This window comes from Colobus angolensis, unplaced genomic scaffold, assembly GCF_000951035.1.
Source record: "Colobus angolensis palliatus isolate OR3802 unplaced genomic scaffold, Cang.pa_1.0 Scaffold92, whole genome shotgun sequence".
Taxonomy (NCBI): Eukaryota; Metazoa; Chordata; class Mammalia; order Primates; family Cercopithecidae; genus Colobus; species Colobus angolensis.
Genome location: NW_012123154.1, coordinates 446,683 through 466,049, shown reverse-complemented (window position 1 = coordinate 466,049; position 19,367 = coordinate 446,683). Strand labels below are relative to the sequence as shown.

The window sequence follows — 19,367 nt, the reverse complement described above, 5'->3', positions numbered from 1 at the left end:
ATATATATGTATATACACACACACACCCCTATGTTTATAGATATAGAAAAAGTCCAGAAAATTATTATTTTTTTGAGATGGAGTCTTGCTCTGTTGCCAGGCTGGAGTGTAGTGGCACGATTTCGGCTCACTGCAAACACTGACTCCCTGGTTCGAGGGACTCTCCTGCCTCAGCCTCCTGAGTAGCTGGAATTACAGGCACATGTCACCACGCCCGGCTGATTTTTGTATTTTTAGTAGAGACGGGGTTTCACCATATTGGCCAGGATGGTTTTGATCTTCTGACCTCACGATCTGCCCGCCTTGGCCTCCCAAAGTGCTGGGGTTACAAGTGTGAGCCACAGCGCTCAGCCTAATTTTTTTTTTTCCTTATCTGTTTTTTGTTTTGTTTTGAGACAGAGTCTCACTCTGTTGCTCAGGGTGGAGTGCAGTGGCACGATCTTGGCTCATTGCAACGTCCACCTCCTGGGTTCAAGCAATTCTCCTGCCTCAGCCTCCCAAGTAGCAGGGAGTACAGGCATGTGTCACCACACTCGGCTAATTTTTGTATTTTTAGTAGAGATGGGGTTTCACCATGTTGGCCAGGCTGGTCTCGAACTCCTGACCTCAGATGATCCGCCCACCTCAGCCTACCAAAGTGCTGGGATTACAGGCGTGAGCCACTGCGCCCAGCCTGTTTTCTTATGCAATAAACATGTACTGCTTTTATAAGAAAGACCACAGAAGCTATTTTTAATAAAAAAGGGCGACATTTGCAGAAATCATCTTTGCTTTTCCCCAAAGGTATTGAATATATTTCTAAACAGATGACCAAGAGAACAAATCAATACAGAACTAAAAAGGAATATACTCTCAAGATTGTGTACACAATTTAAAAAGATGATAAACACACAGGTAGTTGTACTTATTAGATGAAACACAAAGATTATGGTACATGAGAGAGTCAGCTTGGATTTCAGATGTGGTGCTGCCCCATTACATGGTTAGTTAAAAGCTATACAAATCCATTCTTTGCAAGGCAGTGATAAGAGTAGACATAAATTTTAATACATTTTATGCAATTTTATGTAAGATGAGCATGAAGTGTAACAATGCTATAATCCCTTAGGTCCTGACTTCATTGTTACAAAACAGACTGTAACAATTCTAGCTGAAGATATTTACTAATCATAGATAAGGTACAGTAATGGGATTAGATGGAAAAGTAGAGGGATGAGCTATGGAGGGGAGTTCATAGGTTTAAAACACAACATCACAGTATTTCTTAAACCGACTTCCTCAGAAACGCTTCATTTCCAAATTGCTGCTTAATCACAAAAACTACTTTGTAGGCTGGGCTGCAGCGGCTCACACCTGTAATCCCAGCACTTTAGAAGGCACAGGTGGGCCAATCACTTGAGGTTAGGAGTTTGAGACCAGCCTGGCCAACATGGTGAAACCCTGTCTCTACTAAAAACCACAAAAATTAGCTGGGCGTGGCGGTGCAGCCTGTAGACCCAGCTACTCGGGAGGTTGAGGTGGGAGGATCGCTTGAACCCGGGAGGTGGCAGTTGCAGTGAGCAATATTGCGCCACTGCACTCCAGCCTGGGCAACAGAGTGAGACTGGATCTCCGTTTCTTCAAATGGGGATAGATTTCTCCCATTCACATTCCATTACTCAGAGGTCATGATGGGTAACAATAATAATGTTTTTCAGATGGCATTTGAGAACCATCCGGGTGTTAAATTCCAAGAGCAGCTCTGTGATTGGGTACAGGAAGTGCTGTTTCCAAGGACAAGCACATAGATTAAAATATGTAATACATATACATATATATATATATATATATATGTACTAACAAGAAACATCAGATCCAGTTCTACAGTGTTCTGATTCTCCTTCCACTTAATCATATTGTAGGAAAGACAATAATTATCTGTTAGGTGACAGCAAAGGCTGGCCTGGTGGCTGAGCCATGGAGATGAGCTGAAGCAGCTGTAAGTTAGGAGTTAATCATACCTTCCTCTAATAAACAGCTTCCAGCTCCCCCTATGCTCTACCCACTCAGAGCTTTTGTTTTCTGTTTTCCTCTTCTCATCGGGCCAAATGAGCAGCTTGGAAATCTGCTCGGGTCTAAAACGTGTCTCCTCAGAGCAGCAAGGGTATTGCTCATGATTCCCATCTGCTGTTTCGGCCTGATCAGCATTCATCCCCCTTGTTGCTGGTAACAGCAAATTACATTTGTCTCTGGGGAATCAAACCTTCCTCTCGGACCATGAGGTTTGCGGTGGAGCTGGGTCCACCTCACCCTGAGTTCCATGCAGGGGCATGTGACCCAGGCCCAGTCAGTAAGTACCCAGACCCCAACCCATGGCCACGTGACTGGGGTGGACAAGCAACCCTAGGTAATCCACCAAGAATCAGCCCTGAGGCTCTGGCTAGATCTACTGGCGAGAAAACACACTTTCCAACAAGGTTCCTAAGGTGGTAGGATGGAAGCCAGAGGCCACTATGGGCCATCATATAAAAAAAGCAAGTCACAGAACGAAGCCAAATCAGAGGACAGCAGAGCTGAGTGATGTGGGGAGAGGCTGATTCTTGACGGCACCCTTTGAGGGCCTGCATTCAGCCGTGCCTGCACTACCCCTGTTCTCTCCAGACACTGGACAGTAAGTTCCTATTTTTGCTTAAAGTAGTATAAACTGGGTTTTTGGCACTTGCAACTGAAAGAAATCTTACTAACACACAGGCTGTCTCTTGTTTGTTTGTTTGTTTGAGGCAGTCATGCTCTGTCAACTAGGCTGGAGTACAGTGGTGCGATCTTGGCTCACTGCAACCTCTGCCTCCTGGGTTCAAGTGATTCTCGTGCCTCAGCCTCCCGAGTAGCTGGAACTACAGGCGTGTACCACCATGCCTGGCTAATTTTTTTATTTTTTAGTAGAGACGGGTTTTTGCCATGTTGGCCAAGCTGGTCTTGAACTCCTGACCTCTAGTGATCTGCCCGCCTCAGCCTCCCAAAGTGCTGGGATTACAGGCATGAGCCACTGTGCTTGGCCTCTCTTACTCTTTTAATGTTAAAGAGACTTTTAGAAACTACCCAACCAGAGGAATCAATGCATTGCCTGGACTGACAAAAATGATTTCAGCAGACGCCAGGCACTCCACTACCAATCTTGCTGGGATGGGTCTGCTTTGTCCTCTGCATCTTCTCCTCATCGTCACTGTGTTTCAAGTTCCATCTGTCATTCAAAGGCACTTTATATATAACAAATATGATTGTGTACCCTAGCTCATGTACCTGACTTCAAACATTAAAAGGGAACAGGCTTGCAAAAAATACACACTTCCTCACTTTCTGATTTCTCTTTAATAACCAAATTATTTGCATAAAAGACGGCATGAGTCTAAGTCTTTATCACCGGGTCTCCGACATCAGGCCTTATTCAAGTGATGTCAACGTGTGTTAAAAGCATTTGCTATGTTCTACAAGGCAAAAGGCAACAGAGCAGAAATACACAAACAAGGCTGGGCGTGGTGGCTCACACCTGTAATTCCAGGAGTTTGGGAGGTCGGGGAAGGCAGATCACCTGAAGTGGGGAGTTCAAGACCAGCCTGGCCAAAATAGTGACACCCCATCTCTACTAAAAATACAAAAATTAGCTGGGCATGGTGGCAGGTGCCTGTGATCCCAGCTACTCGGGAGGCTGAGACATGAGAATCGCTTGAACCCAGGAGGCAGAGGTTGCAGTGACCTGAGATTCACCACTGCACCCCAGCGTGGGCAACAGAGTGAGACTCTGGCTCAAAAAAAAAAAAAAAAAAACAACAAGAAGAGGCCAGGTGTGGTGGCTCATACCTGCAATCCCAGCACTTTGAGAGGCCGGAGTGGGCGGATCAGGAGGTCAAGAGATTGAGACCATCCTGGCCAACATGGTGAAACCCTGTCTCTACTAAAAATACAAAAATTAGCTGGGCGTGGTAGTGCACACCTGGAGTCCCAGCTACTCGGGAGGCTGTGGCAAAAGAATTGCTTGAACCTAGGAGGCAGAGGTTGCAGTGAGCTGAGATCATACCACTGTACTCCAGCCTAGCAACAGAGCGAGACTCCATCTCAAAAAAAAAAGAAAAAAGAAATATGCAAACAATATCTTTGCATCCCTCCCAGAGGATGTGGCATTGTGTTCTGTGCACAGTAGGGCCTCAGCAAACACTGACTTGGGAGAAGTATTCAAGCTTTAATATATTCGAAAGTTGTCCTTGGAAACACACCTGATATCTCTGGATGGAACCCCCCCCCCGCCACCAGGTTTCAAGCAGTGGGCGATGCGTACACACTTTGGCCTCTGCTACAAAGAGGGCAGAGGGTGCCCTTAAATGAAAGGCTTTTTCTTTCATTCTCAGTATCAACAAACAGACCTATAAAAAGTGCCCTTCCTAATGGATATCTACTTCTCACTCTGAAGGCACTTAGTTTTTCATGACACTTGAGACCACAGGGCTGCTGACATTTGCTGGCTGTCATGCAGAAGCAGCAAATCACAGGCTACATGTTCTCACCTTCTGGTTTAATAAGGCGCAAATTCATGGGGGAGGCTCTAACTGCAACTTTGTCCTCAAGGAGGTCTGGGGCTTGTCAGGGGCAATGATCTAAGGATGTGCAATTGATGGGACGATAGGGAAGATTCTCATTGCTAGGGGAGTCCTGACAGAGGCAAAGCCCCTGTGTGAGCTGAAGAAAACTATGGAGAGGCCATACACCGGCCAGGCGCAGTGGCTCACACCTGTAATCCCAGCCCTTTGGGAGGCCAACGTCGGCAGATCACTTGAGGTCAGGAGTTCAAGACCAGCCTGGCCAACATGGTGAAACCCTGTCTCTACTAAAAATACAAAAATTAGCCAGGCATGGTGGCAGACGCCTGTAATCTCAGCTACCCAGGAGGCTGAGACAGGAAAATCACTTGAACCCAGGAGGTGGAGGCTGCAATGAGCTGAGATGGTGCCACTGCACTCCAGCCTGGGCGACACAGTGAGACTCCATCTCAAAAAAAAGAAAGACCACATAACCTCCATTGGTTACGTTTTTCCAGACACAAAAAACTTAATAGCTTAGCTGACGCCTCACAGTGCTTTAAAGCAGGGCATGGGCAAGTAATTTCTAATCAGTCCCTCTACCTGCTTTCACAGCAGCCACCTAAGCCAGGCCACACAGACCCTGAGGCCTGCCATCATGTGGGACACCGCTCCCTTGCCAAGCAGAAAACTAATAAAGCAATCAAAGTCAAGACAAAGGAAGAGCATGTTTCAAGTCAATGAAAAGCAACTTGTCAGCCGAAGGGCCCTGGGAGCCTCCTTCGCAGCAAGAAGTGAGAAACAATTAATTTTGAAAACCAGTTCATTTGTAAGAAGATGACCTTAAACATCCCCTAATTAGAGCTATGGTAAGTTGGTCTACTTTAAAATTAATTTTTAAAAGAAACCCTACAGTTCTACTTTCTGCGGCAGAGATATGATCTAAAATTAGCCACTAAAAAGTCCTTCTCTCAATGACTTGTGGGGTGGTGGGGAAGGAGGGCCCTGTGTGAACATTCAAGGAGACGGGCGGCAGCCGTGCCGTTGTAGTGACTCGCATGGCCTACCCGGCACAGGTAGGCACGGGCGTACACCGACACCAGCGGGTCTCCGATCCCTCTGATCATGCATGTTAACCGGGGCAGGCACTCTGAAATTCCCCTGCAAGAGACAAAAAGAGGCCAGCATTACACTCAACGTGAGAACTCGCTGTTCCTTTATTTTTAAAATAAAGATAAAATAAAAACTTCCTAAATTTGCGAGGGGGGTGGTGTGGGGAGGAAAAATCAAGTTTCAGTAATAAACCAAGGTCAAAGCTTCAGTTTTCTAAGGCAATGTAACAACAGTCTTTCTCTTCTGATACAATTTGTTCATTGAATGATTTATTTCATCGTTATCGTTTGCTCAGTGGTGGAGGCTAACCACATTTTTTCCCCAATAGAGGTCACATTTATTTTATTAATTTTAACAGTTTTTGTCTCCAATTATTTTCCATCGACTGGGCATCCCTTGATCTTCTCCCCACATCTGTTTTTGTTTGCCACAGATTTACTGTCCCGTATCCTGTTCCTTCCGTGAATCTCAGGCTGGCATCTGACATCCTCCAACTACCAACAATGTGAATTACAATTTATTTCTCCTGCAACGTACGTCTTCCCTCTGCCTAAGGCATTATCCTCCTCCAACTGGTGAGGCAAAATAACTGTTTCTTCAGTACCCATGTTATTCCCCCAAACTACTCCAGGCATCCCTAGATCCAAATCCAACACATTTGAGATAAATTCTAAATCCAATCAGAAGAGTTATCTGTGGAACACCATGAATCAGTCACTCCCGGGCTTCAAGGAATTTATTATTTAGCTATCTAACATGACTCAGCATTTCACCTGCTCTGCAGAAAGCAGATCTGGGTCCCCCATGTCCTGTAATTACTCTCAAAACATTGTGATAAATTGAGTAGCATGGACCTAAGCCGCTAAGGGCAAAGGCTTCTGCTTCTGACGTCATCATTTTCATCATCGTCAACAGCAGCAGCCAACACAGAGGATGGGCCCACCGTGTACCAGGTGTGACTCTCACTGTTGCATGTATGACCCGAAGGACCCCCTCAGACCTCTTCTTAGGGTCATGTTCCCAGGAGAGGGAGCCTGAGGTTCTGCGGCTGTAAATAACCTGCTAAGACCATACAGCTAGTACCAGTACAGCCAAGATTCAAATCCAGTTGAGCTGATCTTCTATGACCTCCTCAATCAACTCCTCCTGGCTTGAGTTTTCCTCTCCCTAATATGGGGATTAGGATGGTGTCTCTACTTCATTCAGTTTTCATTTGGATTCAATGAGAAAATGCACAGAAGGTGCTTAACACACATTAAGTACTCAGTGAATAATGGCTACTATTACATTGCCATTACTATCTGTGTACACACAGGAGATTCTGAACAATTTTATGGTTCCAGATTTTACCAAAGAGCCTTACGTTTTGGAGAGGAATTTGTTACATTTCAGGATGGATGCCTCCACGTAACTACAAGAACATCCTGTTAAGGAAGATGTTTTCTAGAAGGTCTACTCCCTATGGAGAAAAGACTAAACTATCCATGAAGAGAAGTAGGCAGGTCTTAGGAGACGGGAATCAGAACGGCTCTCAATAATCTAGCGAACTAAGGTAGCTTATGGTTTCTACATATGGTTTTCAAAGTTTCATACTTATCTAAAATAAATTGTGGAAAATGTTACACATTGACTCATAGTTGCATGCTGAAATATAAACTGGGTTTTGAGCATTTCTAATCAATGCTCTATGGGGAAAGAAAGAACTTTAGAGGCCAGGTGCGGGGGCTCACGCCTGTAATCCCAGCACTTTGGGAGGCAGAGGCGGGCGGATCACGAGGTCAGGAGATTGACACCACCCTTGCTAACACGGTGAAACCCCGTCTCCACTAAAAATACAAAAAAATGAGCTGGGCGTGGTGGCGGGTGCCTGTAGTCCCAGCTACTCGGGAGGCTGAGGCAGGAGAATGGTGTGAACCCAGGGGGTGGAGTTTGCAGAGAGCCGAGATGACGTCACTGCACACCAGCCTGGGCAACAGAGCAAGACTCTGTCTCAAAAAAAAAAAAAAAGAAAGAAAGAACTTTAGATAACTAAGATGCAATTTATGTATAAGTCGAATTCTGTTCTTCAATATTGGCATTTGCCCTGCCAAGCTTGACCCTGTTCAAGTTCTTGGAATCAGAGAAAATACAAATGTAAAGCATTTTAATTGAGAGAATTAAGGTGGGAATGTTCCACAAGGAAACAAATGCCTGACACATGGCATCGTGTTCAAAGTAAAAGACAAAAAAACTGGAAAGAGCAAGAGTCCAAGGGTTTCTACAATGTGGCTTACCCTGTGTGTATTTTCAGGCTAGCAACCGTAACGGGACCACATTTTCAATAAGAATGTCAGGGCATCCCATCACATGGCTTCTATTAACAGTACAACTCTTTTAGCCTATCTTGAAAATCATCAGACAAAAAAAAAAAGAAAAAAGAAAAAGGATACAATCTTGGAATGAGTTCCCTGATGGAGGCAATCTTGAAAAACCAATTTAGGCATGTTTCCTTGGCCGTGTCATTGGCATTCTCTGGAGAAAAGTGATCTGTAATACAAAAATAAGACCCATCAGCCCTCCTAAATCTCAGGATCTGTGTGAGTCCCCGGATGGGAACACATTACCCTGGAGCAGAAAAGGGGGTGACTCAGCCTGTGTCTTTCTTTCCAAATATCACTATCAGGAAGCAACTGATGATAACAATAGTTTCCACAAACACAGGCTTTCTAAGTGCCAAGTGTTGTTCACAGTGCTTTACAGACAGCTCACCTGATCCCATAGAGCAACCCTCTGAGGTATGTACTTTTATTATCTTATTTTACAGATGCAGAGTCCAAGGCACAGAGGAATGTAGTGACTCACCCAAGGCACACAGCAAGCAAATGTAAGAGCTGGAATTCAACCCAGGCAGTCGCGGCCGACATTCTTAGCCACTGCCTCTAATATAATCCAGAGGTTCTTGGTTACCTCCTAGTAACTATGACAACATTGTTGAGAATTCCAGATGCTTTAGGGAACTGCAACTGCAACACGAAATGTGATCTAAGCTTTCGCTCTACACATCACAATGGGCCAGAGGAAGGTAAAGCAAGGCCCCTGAGGTGAGAAACCAGCCAGAATTATGTTGCTGGCTCATGACTGGCTCCAAGACGAAGCACCTTGTGAAACTGCCAGTTTACTCCATGAGCTATTGTCCTCCTCTTTAATAAAAGAACTCGCATTTTCCTGCAGGGCACAGGGCCATCCTTGCCCTTAGGTGTGGTCACGTGGGTCAGTTCTGGTCCCAGGATACATAAATAGAAGGGCAACTTCTGACAAGTATCTTTAAGGGAAGGGGATTGCCTTCCCTCACTCCTTCTTCCTGCTCACTGACTGGAACGCAGACATGACAGCTGGAACCTCTGCAGCCATACTGACCATGAGAGCAGCAAGACAGAAGTGAGGATCGTTGGTACCAAGGGCTAGCTGGCCCATCAGCCCTGACCTTCATTACTGTTATTTTGAGTTTTCTGGAACTGGAACCCAAGCTTGATTTTGACATACATATTTTTAAACAGCAGAAATTTATTTCTCACAGTTCTGGACTTGACATACATCGTAAGCAATGGAAGAAAATATGGAGAAATGAAAGAAAAAACACAAAACTTATCAACACCATGAAGGCCACTGTTAAACTCTCACATGGAAATGATTTCTTCTAAATGATTTTGGCAAAGATTAGAGCTCCATCCCACCACTAGATGTTTTATACTTTTAGGATTAATTCAAAAAGGGAGAAGCTGGCCAGGCACTGTGGCTCACACCTGTAGTCCCAGCTACTTGGAAGGTTGAGGTGGGAGGATCAATAGAGCCCAGGAGTTTGAGGCTGCAGTGAGCTATGTTTGAGCCACTGCACTCCAGCCTGGGCAGAGCGAGACAGAGTAAGACAGAGCAAGACCTTGTCTCTAAAAAATGAATAAATAAATTAAAAGGGAGAAGTTAGTTAGTTTAATATAGCAAATGATTCTTAGCTTGTTGGCTCTCACCCTGTTTTGCAATGAGTCATTTTCATCCCTGATTCTGTCACTTGGTGGTATATGAAGGTGATCAAAATTCCTATAGAATCAGCAAAAAAAAGACAAATCTCTAGGTACTTTTCTAGCAGAGAAGAGTCACTAATCACAACTGCAGATATTTTGAAATTGCAATCTCCTCAGTCTATTTTTGCATGGCTGGCACGCTTCATTCACTTGAGAACTATTTGCTTACCATTTTCAAAAGGATGGGAAATGACCATTTTCCTCTTTCTGGCCTAGAAATGGCCTAGAAACAATTTCCTCTTTCTCTACACATGAAGTAACTTTTTTTGTCTACTTTCAAGAGATCCAGACAGGAAAAGATAGCAGTTATTCTTACATTCATTTGTCAATCTTCTCTTTGGGGACAGGGAGGAGCAGTGTTAATTTCCCTTCATATGACTGAATCTTGTGGCTTAAAATCCAAAAGCAAAAATAGGTCTCTGAGGTCATCTATAAAATCTCTTATTCTCTAGCTGAAGGAACTGAGATTCAGCAAAGGCTAAAACAAACTGGTTCAGGTTGCCTGAAAGAGTTGGAAATCAGGCTAAAGGCAGGCTGCCCTGCATACACACATTGACTGCAAGCTATACGACAATCTGCATACACCAATACAGAATCCTTAGGCTTTCCTTCCAGCTCAAGGAATAATTTAGGAAAAGGATTCTGTTATGCAGGACTTTAAGATCTTACAGCAAACTAAGTACTATATTCCTTTACTTCATGTGCTCAACATAAATGCCTTAAGGGCCAACTAAAGGTGGTGTTCTAGGCTTTGGGGAGATAACAGTGCACAAGGTAGATCTTATCTTCATAAAACTTACATTCCAGTGGGGGGGACAAATGACAAACAGGAAAGAGAATAAGCAGGCAAACAAATAAGATAATATCTAATAGCACTATTAAAGATACTAAACTAGGTATTGGAATAAAGAGTGACTTGAGTGAGATTTACGGGAAGGGGCTCATTAGATGCAGTGGTCAGAGAAGGCTCCTACAGAGGCGGTATCTGAGCTGAGCCCTGAATTATGAAAGGGAGCCAGCCATGCCTAGATGTGGAAGAAATACATTCCAGGGAGAGAAAACAGCAAATGCAAGGCCCTGAGGTAGGTATAACCTCACTATGGTCAAAGAACAAAAAGCAAGCCAATTTGCTAAGCAGAAAGGGGTGCAGCCAGCATCACAAGCCAGTTCACACAGGGCTGAAGCCTTGGTGAGGAGTTTGAGAGTTTTTCTAAACATAATGGAAACCCCCTGAAGGGTTCTGAGCACAGGAATGGCATGACACGACACGGTTTATACTTTAGCACTTGGGCTGCTACATGGGGACTCCTTCAAAATCCGGAAATTAATTCAGAAGACACTTCAATATAACAAAGAACAGAGATTCTCTTTCTAGCTCCCACTTATTTTTCTTTATGGTGCTCCTTTTTTTCAAACCTGAACTTCTGTGGATATTTGAAGAGGAGGCGGGAGACCAATGAGTCTAGTTCTTTCATTTACTTGCCAAGTCTCTACCCAGAGGTCTCTTTACGTAACAGTGTTATAGGGATTGGCACCATTTTAGCTGGCATGTGCTGGAAAGGCCAGGTCAGTTAAGGCCACTGCTTATCCCAATGTGGCCCACATCAGCCACAGGGGAAAACTGAAGATGGGAGTGCTGAGAAGATGATGATGGGAACCATAATACAATAAACCCAAATTATTTCTCCCAAGCTGGAAAGAAAAGGATTTGACTTCTCAGAGTCAATGGCCTCTCTATGTATATGCTGGATTAAGAACTGTTCGGAAAAAAATGACCACATCTAGTAGTGTGTACTTTTCCTGAACCCAAAAGACACTACTGTATCTTTCTCAACTCCGAAGAGCTATAGCTTAGTTAAAACTCCCGAAGGCAAAGGGCTCAAGTAGGAAATTCACCCAACAGAACTTGATTTAAATGGAAAGAATGAGTACAAATGCCACCAAATTTCTCTTCGCACGTAATCTCTTTGGGCAGAATTCTGCACAGGAGATTTCTAAAGCTTTCATGATAATTATACTTAAGAGTCATTCCTCAGATCACCAACAACTTCGAAAAACAGAATCTACTGTTCTTTTCAGGTTCTTGGAACCGGAGCGAACACAAGCAGATGAAGATTTTAGCTAAAAGGAAAACAAACAATGATATCATTTAAAGAAAAAAAAAAAAACAAATGATTTGCTTTGCTCAAGGTCAAAAATAGTTATTTGGAGAGGGAAGAATTTTAGTGATGAAAGTGCTACAATTAACATATCTAAACAAGGACTCATCTGTTGTTTTAAACTTTTAAGTTTAGGCAGGGAGTTAGTTATTAGTAATTTTTCCTTAATTGGCCCTAAAATGTTGTTTGTATAGTCACTGAAGACTGGAAGAAAGGAAGATTACTGCAGTAGAGGCAAACTCAAATGCCCCTGGGGGCCAGGAAGGTAAATATGAAAAATTTTAAGAGGCTGGGTATACAACAATAGGAAGAACTAGAGCCTGTATCAAAAATCATTTTTTTAAAATGCTGTTGTTGCCAAAAAAAAAATCTATTTTGATTCAATCCCACCTGGTGGCTCAAGTTTGCTGCCAATGGTATATAGCATGCTACGTGCTGGCAAGTGTGAATTAAATAAATGGATTCGGCCGGGCATGGTGGCTCACGCCTGTAATCCCAGCACTTTGGGAGGCCGAGGCGGGCAGATCACCTGAGGTCAGGAGTTCAAGACCAGCCTGGCCAACAAGATAAAAACCCATCTCTACTAAAAATACAAAAATTAGCTGGGTGTGGTGGTGGGTGCCTGTAATCCCAGCTACTTGGGAGGCTGAGGCAGGAGAATCACTTGAACCCAGGAGGCAGAGGTTGTAGTGAGCCAAGATTGCGTCATTGCCCTCCAGCCTGGGACAACAAGAGCGAAACTCCGTCTCAAAAATAAATAAATAAATAAACAATTCAGATTTCCCAAATTCTCAAGCCAGCAGAGAAGGCCTTTCCTTTCCACTTGGGCTGGCCTCTGCCTGCCTGTCCCAGATCACTGCCTCCAACCCTGAGATGGCCAGAACATGGGAGGAGCTGCTGAAAAACATCAACACAGGTATGATGCAGTGGCACGGAGGATCCCAAAGAAAAACCACGTGAGCCACATTAAAAAGGTGAAAAACTGGGGAAATTAATTTTAATCATGTACTTTAACCCAATTCATCCAGAATACCATTTCAACATGTAATCAACATAAACACTATTAGTGAGCTACTTTACCGTCTTTTACTTGTACTGAGTCTTTGAAATCCAGTGTCTTTTTAAATAGTTACGTCACATCTCAATTTGGACTGGCCACACCTCAAGTGCTCAAGAGCAACACATGGCCAGTGGCTGCTGTACTGGACAACGTAGGTACAGCGTGAAGAGCAAGGCTCTCAGTAGCTGGTGGCAGAGCTCTGGGCAAGACCCTTCCACACTGGGTCTGCCCATCTCTGATGAAACAAGATGGGTCCTAAAAGCACTTCGAGACCTAAAAGCCTGTAGAGTTCTGTCTCTTTCTTTCTGACAAATGTGCACATTAAATAGTATTAAAAAGACAGGCCAAGCATAGTGGCTCATGCCTACAATCCCAGCACTTTGGGAGACTGAGGTGGGAGGATCACTTGGGCTCAGAAGTTTGAGAGCTGCTTGAGCAACATAGGGAGACCGTGTCTACAAAGATGAAAAACTAAAAATATTAAATAGAAAAAATAAAAATAAAAAAGGGCCAGGCACGGTTGCTCATGCCTATAATCCCAGCACTTTGGGAGGCCAAGGCAGATGAATCACTTGAGGTCAGGAGTTTGAGACTAGCCTGGCCAAAATGGTAAAAACCCGGTCTCTACTAAAAATACAAAAATGAGCCAGGTATGGTGGCAGGTACCAGTAGTCCCAGCTACTCAGGAGGGTGAAGCAGGAGAATCGCTTGAATCCGGGAGGCGAAGGCTGCAGTGAGCCAAGATCGCGCCACTGCACTCCAGCCTGGGTGACAGAGCAAGAGTCCATCTCAAAAAAAAATAAATAAAGATAGATTGATTGATTTGATGGACAGACAAGAAGCAGAAGAAAGAAAAGGAGAGGGTGGGAGAGGTGGAGGGAGAGGAAGAGAGAGAAGGAGAAGAGGAGGCAGGAATAAAGGAAAGAGGAAAGAAGGAAGAATAAAGGTCATGTTACAGGTTACTGTCACAAACACCTTCTATTCATGTCCTGGGAAGCCCCACTGCAGGAGCAGAGGGAAGTGGAGTGGCAGTAGAGCAAGCTGGTTACTCTAGCTTGGACAGATGAGAACGTTTTCTCTCCATCCACTCAGACGATGGTCCACATTCCATGCTAGGCCAGAGGTGAAAACGGGCAGCCCGTGGGCTGAATCCAGCCTGTGACCAGTTATGCGTGGCCACACCACAACTCGGAAGTTAAAAAGAGGAATACAGGCAAAGGATGCTGCGGCTGAGATTCCTACATTGCCAGACACATCATTCTTACCACGTATATGACAAAAGAAATTCATCATCCACTTGTCCCATTATAACCTCCAGGGAATTTAAACTTGATTGACAGTCAATTTAATGCAAAATTATTTGGGTACAGATTGTGAATTCAAAGCATCAATTACTATCGATCTATTTGACATCGTTCTTTAATATATATAAAGTCGTTTTGCTTTTTTTTTTGTCCAAGTAATTTGCTTCTTAGGAGGGAATGGTACATAGGAAAAATATTAAAGTCAAGCAGCAGAGGAAAATATGTTGGTGTGAAAGTTCAGCTGAATCTAACTGTGATGCCTTTTCATTCTTGCAGATTCAAATTACTTGCCTTAGCTCCTACACAGGCCATTCAGAAACCTTCTAATGTTTTTAGAAGACTGAGATGATCAGAAATCTTCAAAGGTGTTTCTTTTACTTGAACACACCCCAAATTAAAACCTTTATCAAGCTTCAACGAATCCTGACTCAATAAAAGCCTTCTAGTCCTGACTCCAGGGCACGATAACACTCCAGGAACAGCTGTGACATTACCTGGTAAGACACTGCGGTTATCCACACACATGGAAAAGATGCGCTCGTACACGAGCTTTCCTGGGAGGAAAAGGACAGATGGTGTTAGTATCACACTCTTCAGGAGCAAACAGTAAATAAATGTTTGTTAATTAGGGACCCAGAGCGATCATCTCCCAGACAGGCTTCAACTTGTGATGGTATGCTGCCACCTGGTGGGACAGATTTTAAGCCACATTTCTTTTGTTTCGTTTTTAGTTTTTCCAGTAGACTTTTACTTTCTTTGAAAGGCAGGAAAGTGATCGTTTTACTCTTTGGAGTCTAAAGGAGTCTCAGGTATCTCCATCCACTCAGACGATGGTCCACATTCCATGCTAGGCAAGAGGTGAAAACGGGCAGCCCGTGGGCTGAATCCAGCCTGTGACCAGTTATGCGTGGCCACACCACAACAGCCCACAAAGTGTTTTAACATTTTTTGAATTGGTTACCAACAAGTAAAAAGTGGGAGAGGCTGGGTATAGTGGCTCACACCTGTAATCCTAGCACTTTGGGAAGCCAACACAGGAGGACTGCTTGAGCCCAGGAGTTCAAGAGCAGCCTGGGCAACATTGTGAGACCAGGAATGTACAAAAACTTTAAAAATTAGCCAGGCATGGCAGCGCACGCCTGTAGTTTCAGCTACTCGGGAGGCTGAGGTGGGAGGATTGCTTGAGCCCAGGAGTTCAAGGCTACAGTGAGCCATGATCACCCACTGCCCTCCCGCCTGGGTGAGAGAGCAAGACCGGTCTCAAAAACTAAAACTAAAACTAAAACAAACTCTACAACTTGGGAGAACTCACATGCCATATTTTCTCCTTCTTCACATAAAATATGCCAAAAATGTGGCCATATCTCTATAGGATAACACAGCTACAGCAAATTAGCACCTGCCCCTTGAAATGGCATGTATACTAACCAGTTTGCCACAGTCTCCACCACCCCCTACCATCTCTCATCATCAGTGTACTTTTCACTTTTATGTGACCTGCCTGGTCCCTAGAAGCATCAGAATTTGAGATTCAACTAGAATTCAAGTTCCACAAAGGCAGAGATTTGTGCTTGTTTTGTTCACTGACTGGCACACAGAGGGTACTCAATATTTGTTGGATGGATGAACATACTAGAGGTTTTGCAGGTCATAGGTCACTTTCTTGATGACTCATCTTTGCCACTGTAGCACAAAAGTGGCTACAATGTGCAAACAAATGGATGTGGCTGTGTTCTGATAAAACTCTACACAACAGGTGGGCAGCCTGGACCCCTAAACTGGTACCAAAAGTGTTATTTTGGAAAATGTTATCAATATGTGGAGGTAAAAAATTACAGTTCTTATTCATTTTCTAAGCTCTCCTAAGTCACCTTCAATGTGAAAGTATTTCCCTCTATGTTTTGTTTTGTTTTTTTTTTCCCATAGCCCCTTTATTCAGGGCAGTAAAGAACAACACAGCTTGTCCATACATGGAAAAAGAGACAGGAAAATACAAAGACCATTTCAGGTCAAAGAACGAGGGATCAAATGATATCAAGAGATGACACAGTGTTAGGGTTAAGTGAAGGAAGCCAGCCAAGCTAAGAGGTACCACTCAAGTGCTTCTCCTAGTATGGACCACCTGCCTAAATACCTACCTACATTCATTCATTCATTCATTCATTCATTCAGACAGGGTCTCACTCTGTCACTAGGCTGCAGTGCAGTGGTGTGATCACAGCTTACTACAGCCTCCACCTCCTGGGCTCAAGCAATCCTCCCACCTCAGCCTCCTATGTAGCTGGGACCACAGGCATGCACTGCCATGCTTGACTAATTATTTTTCTGTAGACATGGGATTTCCCTATGTTCCCAGCCCAAGCTGGTCTTGAACTCCTGGGCTCAAGTGATCTGTGTGCCTTGGCCTCCCAAAGTGCTGGGATTATAGGTGTGAGTCACCACGCCTGGCCTTGGACTACCTACATTAAAATTTCCTAATGGCACTTGTTGAAAATGCAGATTCCTGGGGCCACCCTATAGCTACTGGAAAAGAGTATTTTTGTAGCCAGGTGTGGTGGTGTACACATGTAGTCCCAGCTACTTGAGAGGCAGAGATAGAAGCTATGATTGTGCCACTGTACCAGCCTGGGGCAACAGAGTGAGACACTGTCTCAAAAAAAAAAAAAAAGAAAAAAAAGTATTTTGGAGGATGAGGACTGGGAATATGGATTTTTGAATAACCTTGCTGGGAAATCCTTATACACGCTGAAGTGTGAGAACCACCGATTTAGGCAGACACCAGTGGGTCTCTGAGCTAAAACTTGCCTTGCCTCTGGAATCTACAGAAACAGCAACAAACCTCCCTCTTCCCTCTGAGACGGTGCTTCTTCAACTGGGCTGCAGACTCCAAGCACCTGGGACTCTTGAAAATCTGTGGATGTCTGCATCCATCCTCACAAGTCCTCATATAAATGGTCTGGATGCAGCTGGGACTCTGTGGGTGTTTATAAAGCTCCCCAGGTGATTTCAATGTGCAGCCAAATATGAGAAGCACTGCTCCAAACCACTAGCTCCATTTAGAAGACCCTGGAAGACCTTAGAGAACAAACCCCAGTTCTCAAAGCCACCTGCTTTTTTCCTCCTGGCAGAACATGCTTTTCTTATCAGGGGCTACGGGTTCCCTACAGCAACACCTCGTGTAGAGAGAGGCCTCCTCTGGGATGACCCCAGAACCCTGGCATTAGGGATGCATGCAATGTCACCTTGGACCATCACACAGCAAACCACACTAGGTGGCTGCATAACTTCTCATCTCGCATGGCATACAGAATGAACCCAGCACAAAACACCTTTATTTCCTACACAAAAGTTGCCATCTCTCTAAAACTAGCTTTCCTAAAAAAATAAATAAATAAAATAAAATAAAATAAAAAATTCATCTCCACATTCTTTTTTACTTTATTTTTTTTTTTAGAGACAGAGTCTTGCTCTGTCACCCAGGCTGGAGTGCAGTGGGGCAATCACAGCTCACTGCAGCCTCAACTACCTGGGCTCTGGGGATCCTCCCATCTCTGCCTCCTGAGTAGCTGGGACCACAGGCATGCGCCACCATGCTTGGCTATCTTTTAAATTTTTCGTAGAGACAAGGTCTCACCATGTTGCTCAGGCTGGTCTTGAACTCCTGGGCTCAAGCAATCCCTCTGCCCTGGCTTCCCAAAGTGCTGGGATTACAGATATGAACCACTGTACTGGGCCTCACTTTCATATTTTAAGAACCCTTTAACTACAAAATTATTTTTACTGAAAAAAGCTATTTGTCTATTGTTGAGCTAGAAGACAACTATTCTGAGAAACAACACTTGATCCTAGATTTATTTCCTGTCTTGATTTGCTTTCTTATAAATCAAAGACACTAAAATAGATAAATAATAACAGTGGTAACAGCTAGCATTTTCTGAGCACTTACTTTGTGCCAAGCACTATTCAAAGTCATTGACTCTAATCCTGCCAGCAAACTCTTAGAAGAGGAAAGACATTATACTTCCTATGAATCCTCTCATTTAATCTTCTCCAGAAACCCCTGAAGGTAGGGTCTACGACAGCCCCATTCTACAGGCGGAGAAACTGAGGCTCAAGTTCATACAACTCTGAAGGAGGAGACACAGGCATTGAAGCCAGAAGCCGACGTCTATATCCAATGCCTCTAGTGAAATCCCAACAGAAACCAGGCACACGTCTTCCCACTGTGCATGCCAGTCTCTGTGGATGATGGGGCCCTAGTCTGCATCCCTGGCACAGCAAGATGCTCTGACTCTCTTGTCAATGATGTCAACAACCATGAAACACCTGTCCCTGTACTGTCATGCATCTTCTTTTAGACCAGAGTAATGACCATGTGCAGAAAAATGGAGCTCAGGACTCCACATTTCTACCAAGCAAGTCAGGGTTTCACTCTTTTTTTACAAAGCATCCACTCATTAGCCCCAAACCTTAACAAAGACTCTTTGAGTACCTGTCCCTGCAGGCTGCCTCAACAGTCCTGAGGAATATTATTCACAATAGACTTAAACAACAGCACCCTGGGAACACCATTCTGAAGTGGAGAGGAAGGACAGGGACCTGGGGAAGTGCTGAAAGCAGCTACTTTGTGTGAATGTGTGGTTTTGAATACGTAAAACATTCCCATGGTTCAAAATTCAGAAAGGCTGCAGAAGGTACCAAGTGCAGTTTCTCTCCTGGCCCATCCCATCCGCCTCACTGCCCTGCGCACCCTCTGAGAGAAACCACTTCTATCGGTTTCTTGGATATCCTTTTAATGTCTCCTTAGGAAGACACAAGTGAATACCACCATGTATTCTACATTTTCCTCCTTACTTTTTCTTTTTTTTTTCTTCTTTTCGAGACACGGTCTTACTTCTGCTAGGGTGCATCATAGCTCACTGCAGTCTCAAACTTCTTAGGCTCAAGGAATCTGCCTGCCTCAGCCTCCTGAGTAGCTGGGACTATAGGTTTGTACCACCACACTTAGCTATTTTTTAAAAATGTTTTGTAGAGATGGGGTTTTGCTATGTTGCCCAGGATGGTCTTGAACTCCTGGACTCAAGTTATCCTCCTGCCTCAGCCTCCCAAAGTGCTGGAATTAT

General features: G+C 44.1%; 1 protein-coding gene across 1 annotated transcript in view; it reads right to left on the bottom strand.

Moving 5' to 3' along the window:
• LOC105504495 (chromosome unknown open reading frame, human C16orf62) overlaps nucleotides 1–19,367 on the bottom strand; it is a 180,737-nt gene that overhangs the window by 111,021 nt on the left and 50,349 nt on the right. Inside the window, exons 9-12 of the mRNA XM_011931960.1 lie at nucleotides 14,739–14,798; nucleotides 8,093–8,189; nucleotides 7,027–7,074; nucleotides 5,618–5,711 (exon numbers count right to left, since the gene is read on the bottom strand). Of these exons, the coding sequence (XP_011787350.1) occupies nucleotides 5,618–5,711; nucleotides 7,027–7,074; nucleotides 8,093–8,189; nucleotides 14,739–14,798 (299 nt within the window). The remainder of the gene's footprint in view (nucleotides 1–5,617; nucleotides 5,712–7,026; nucleotides 7,075–8,092; nucleotides 8,190–14,738; nucleotides 14,799–19,367) is intronic.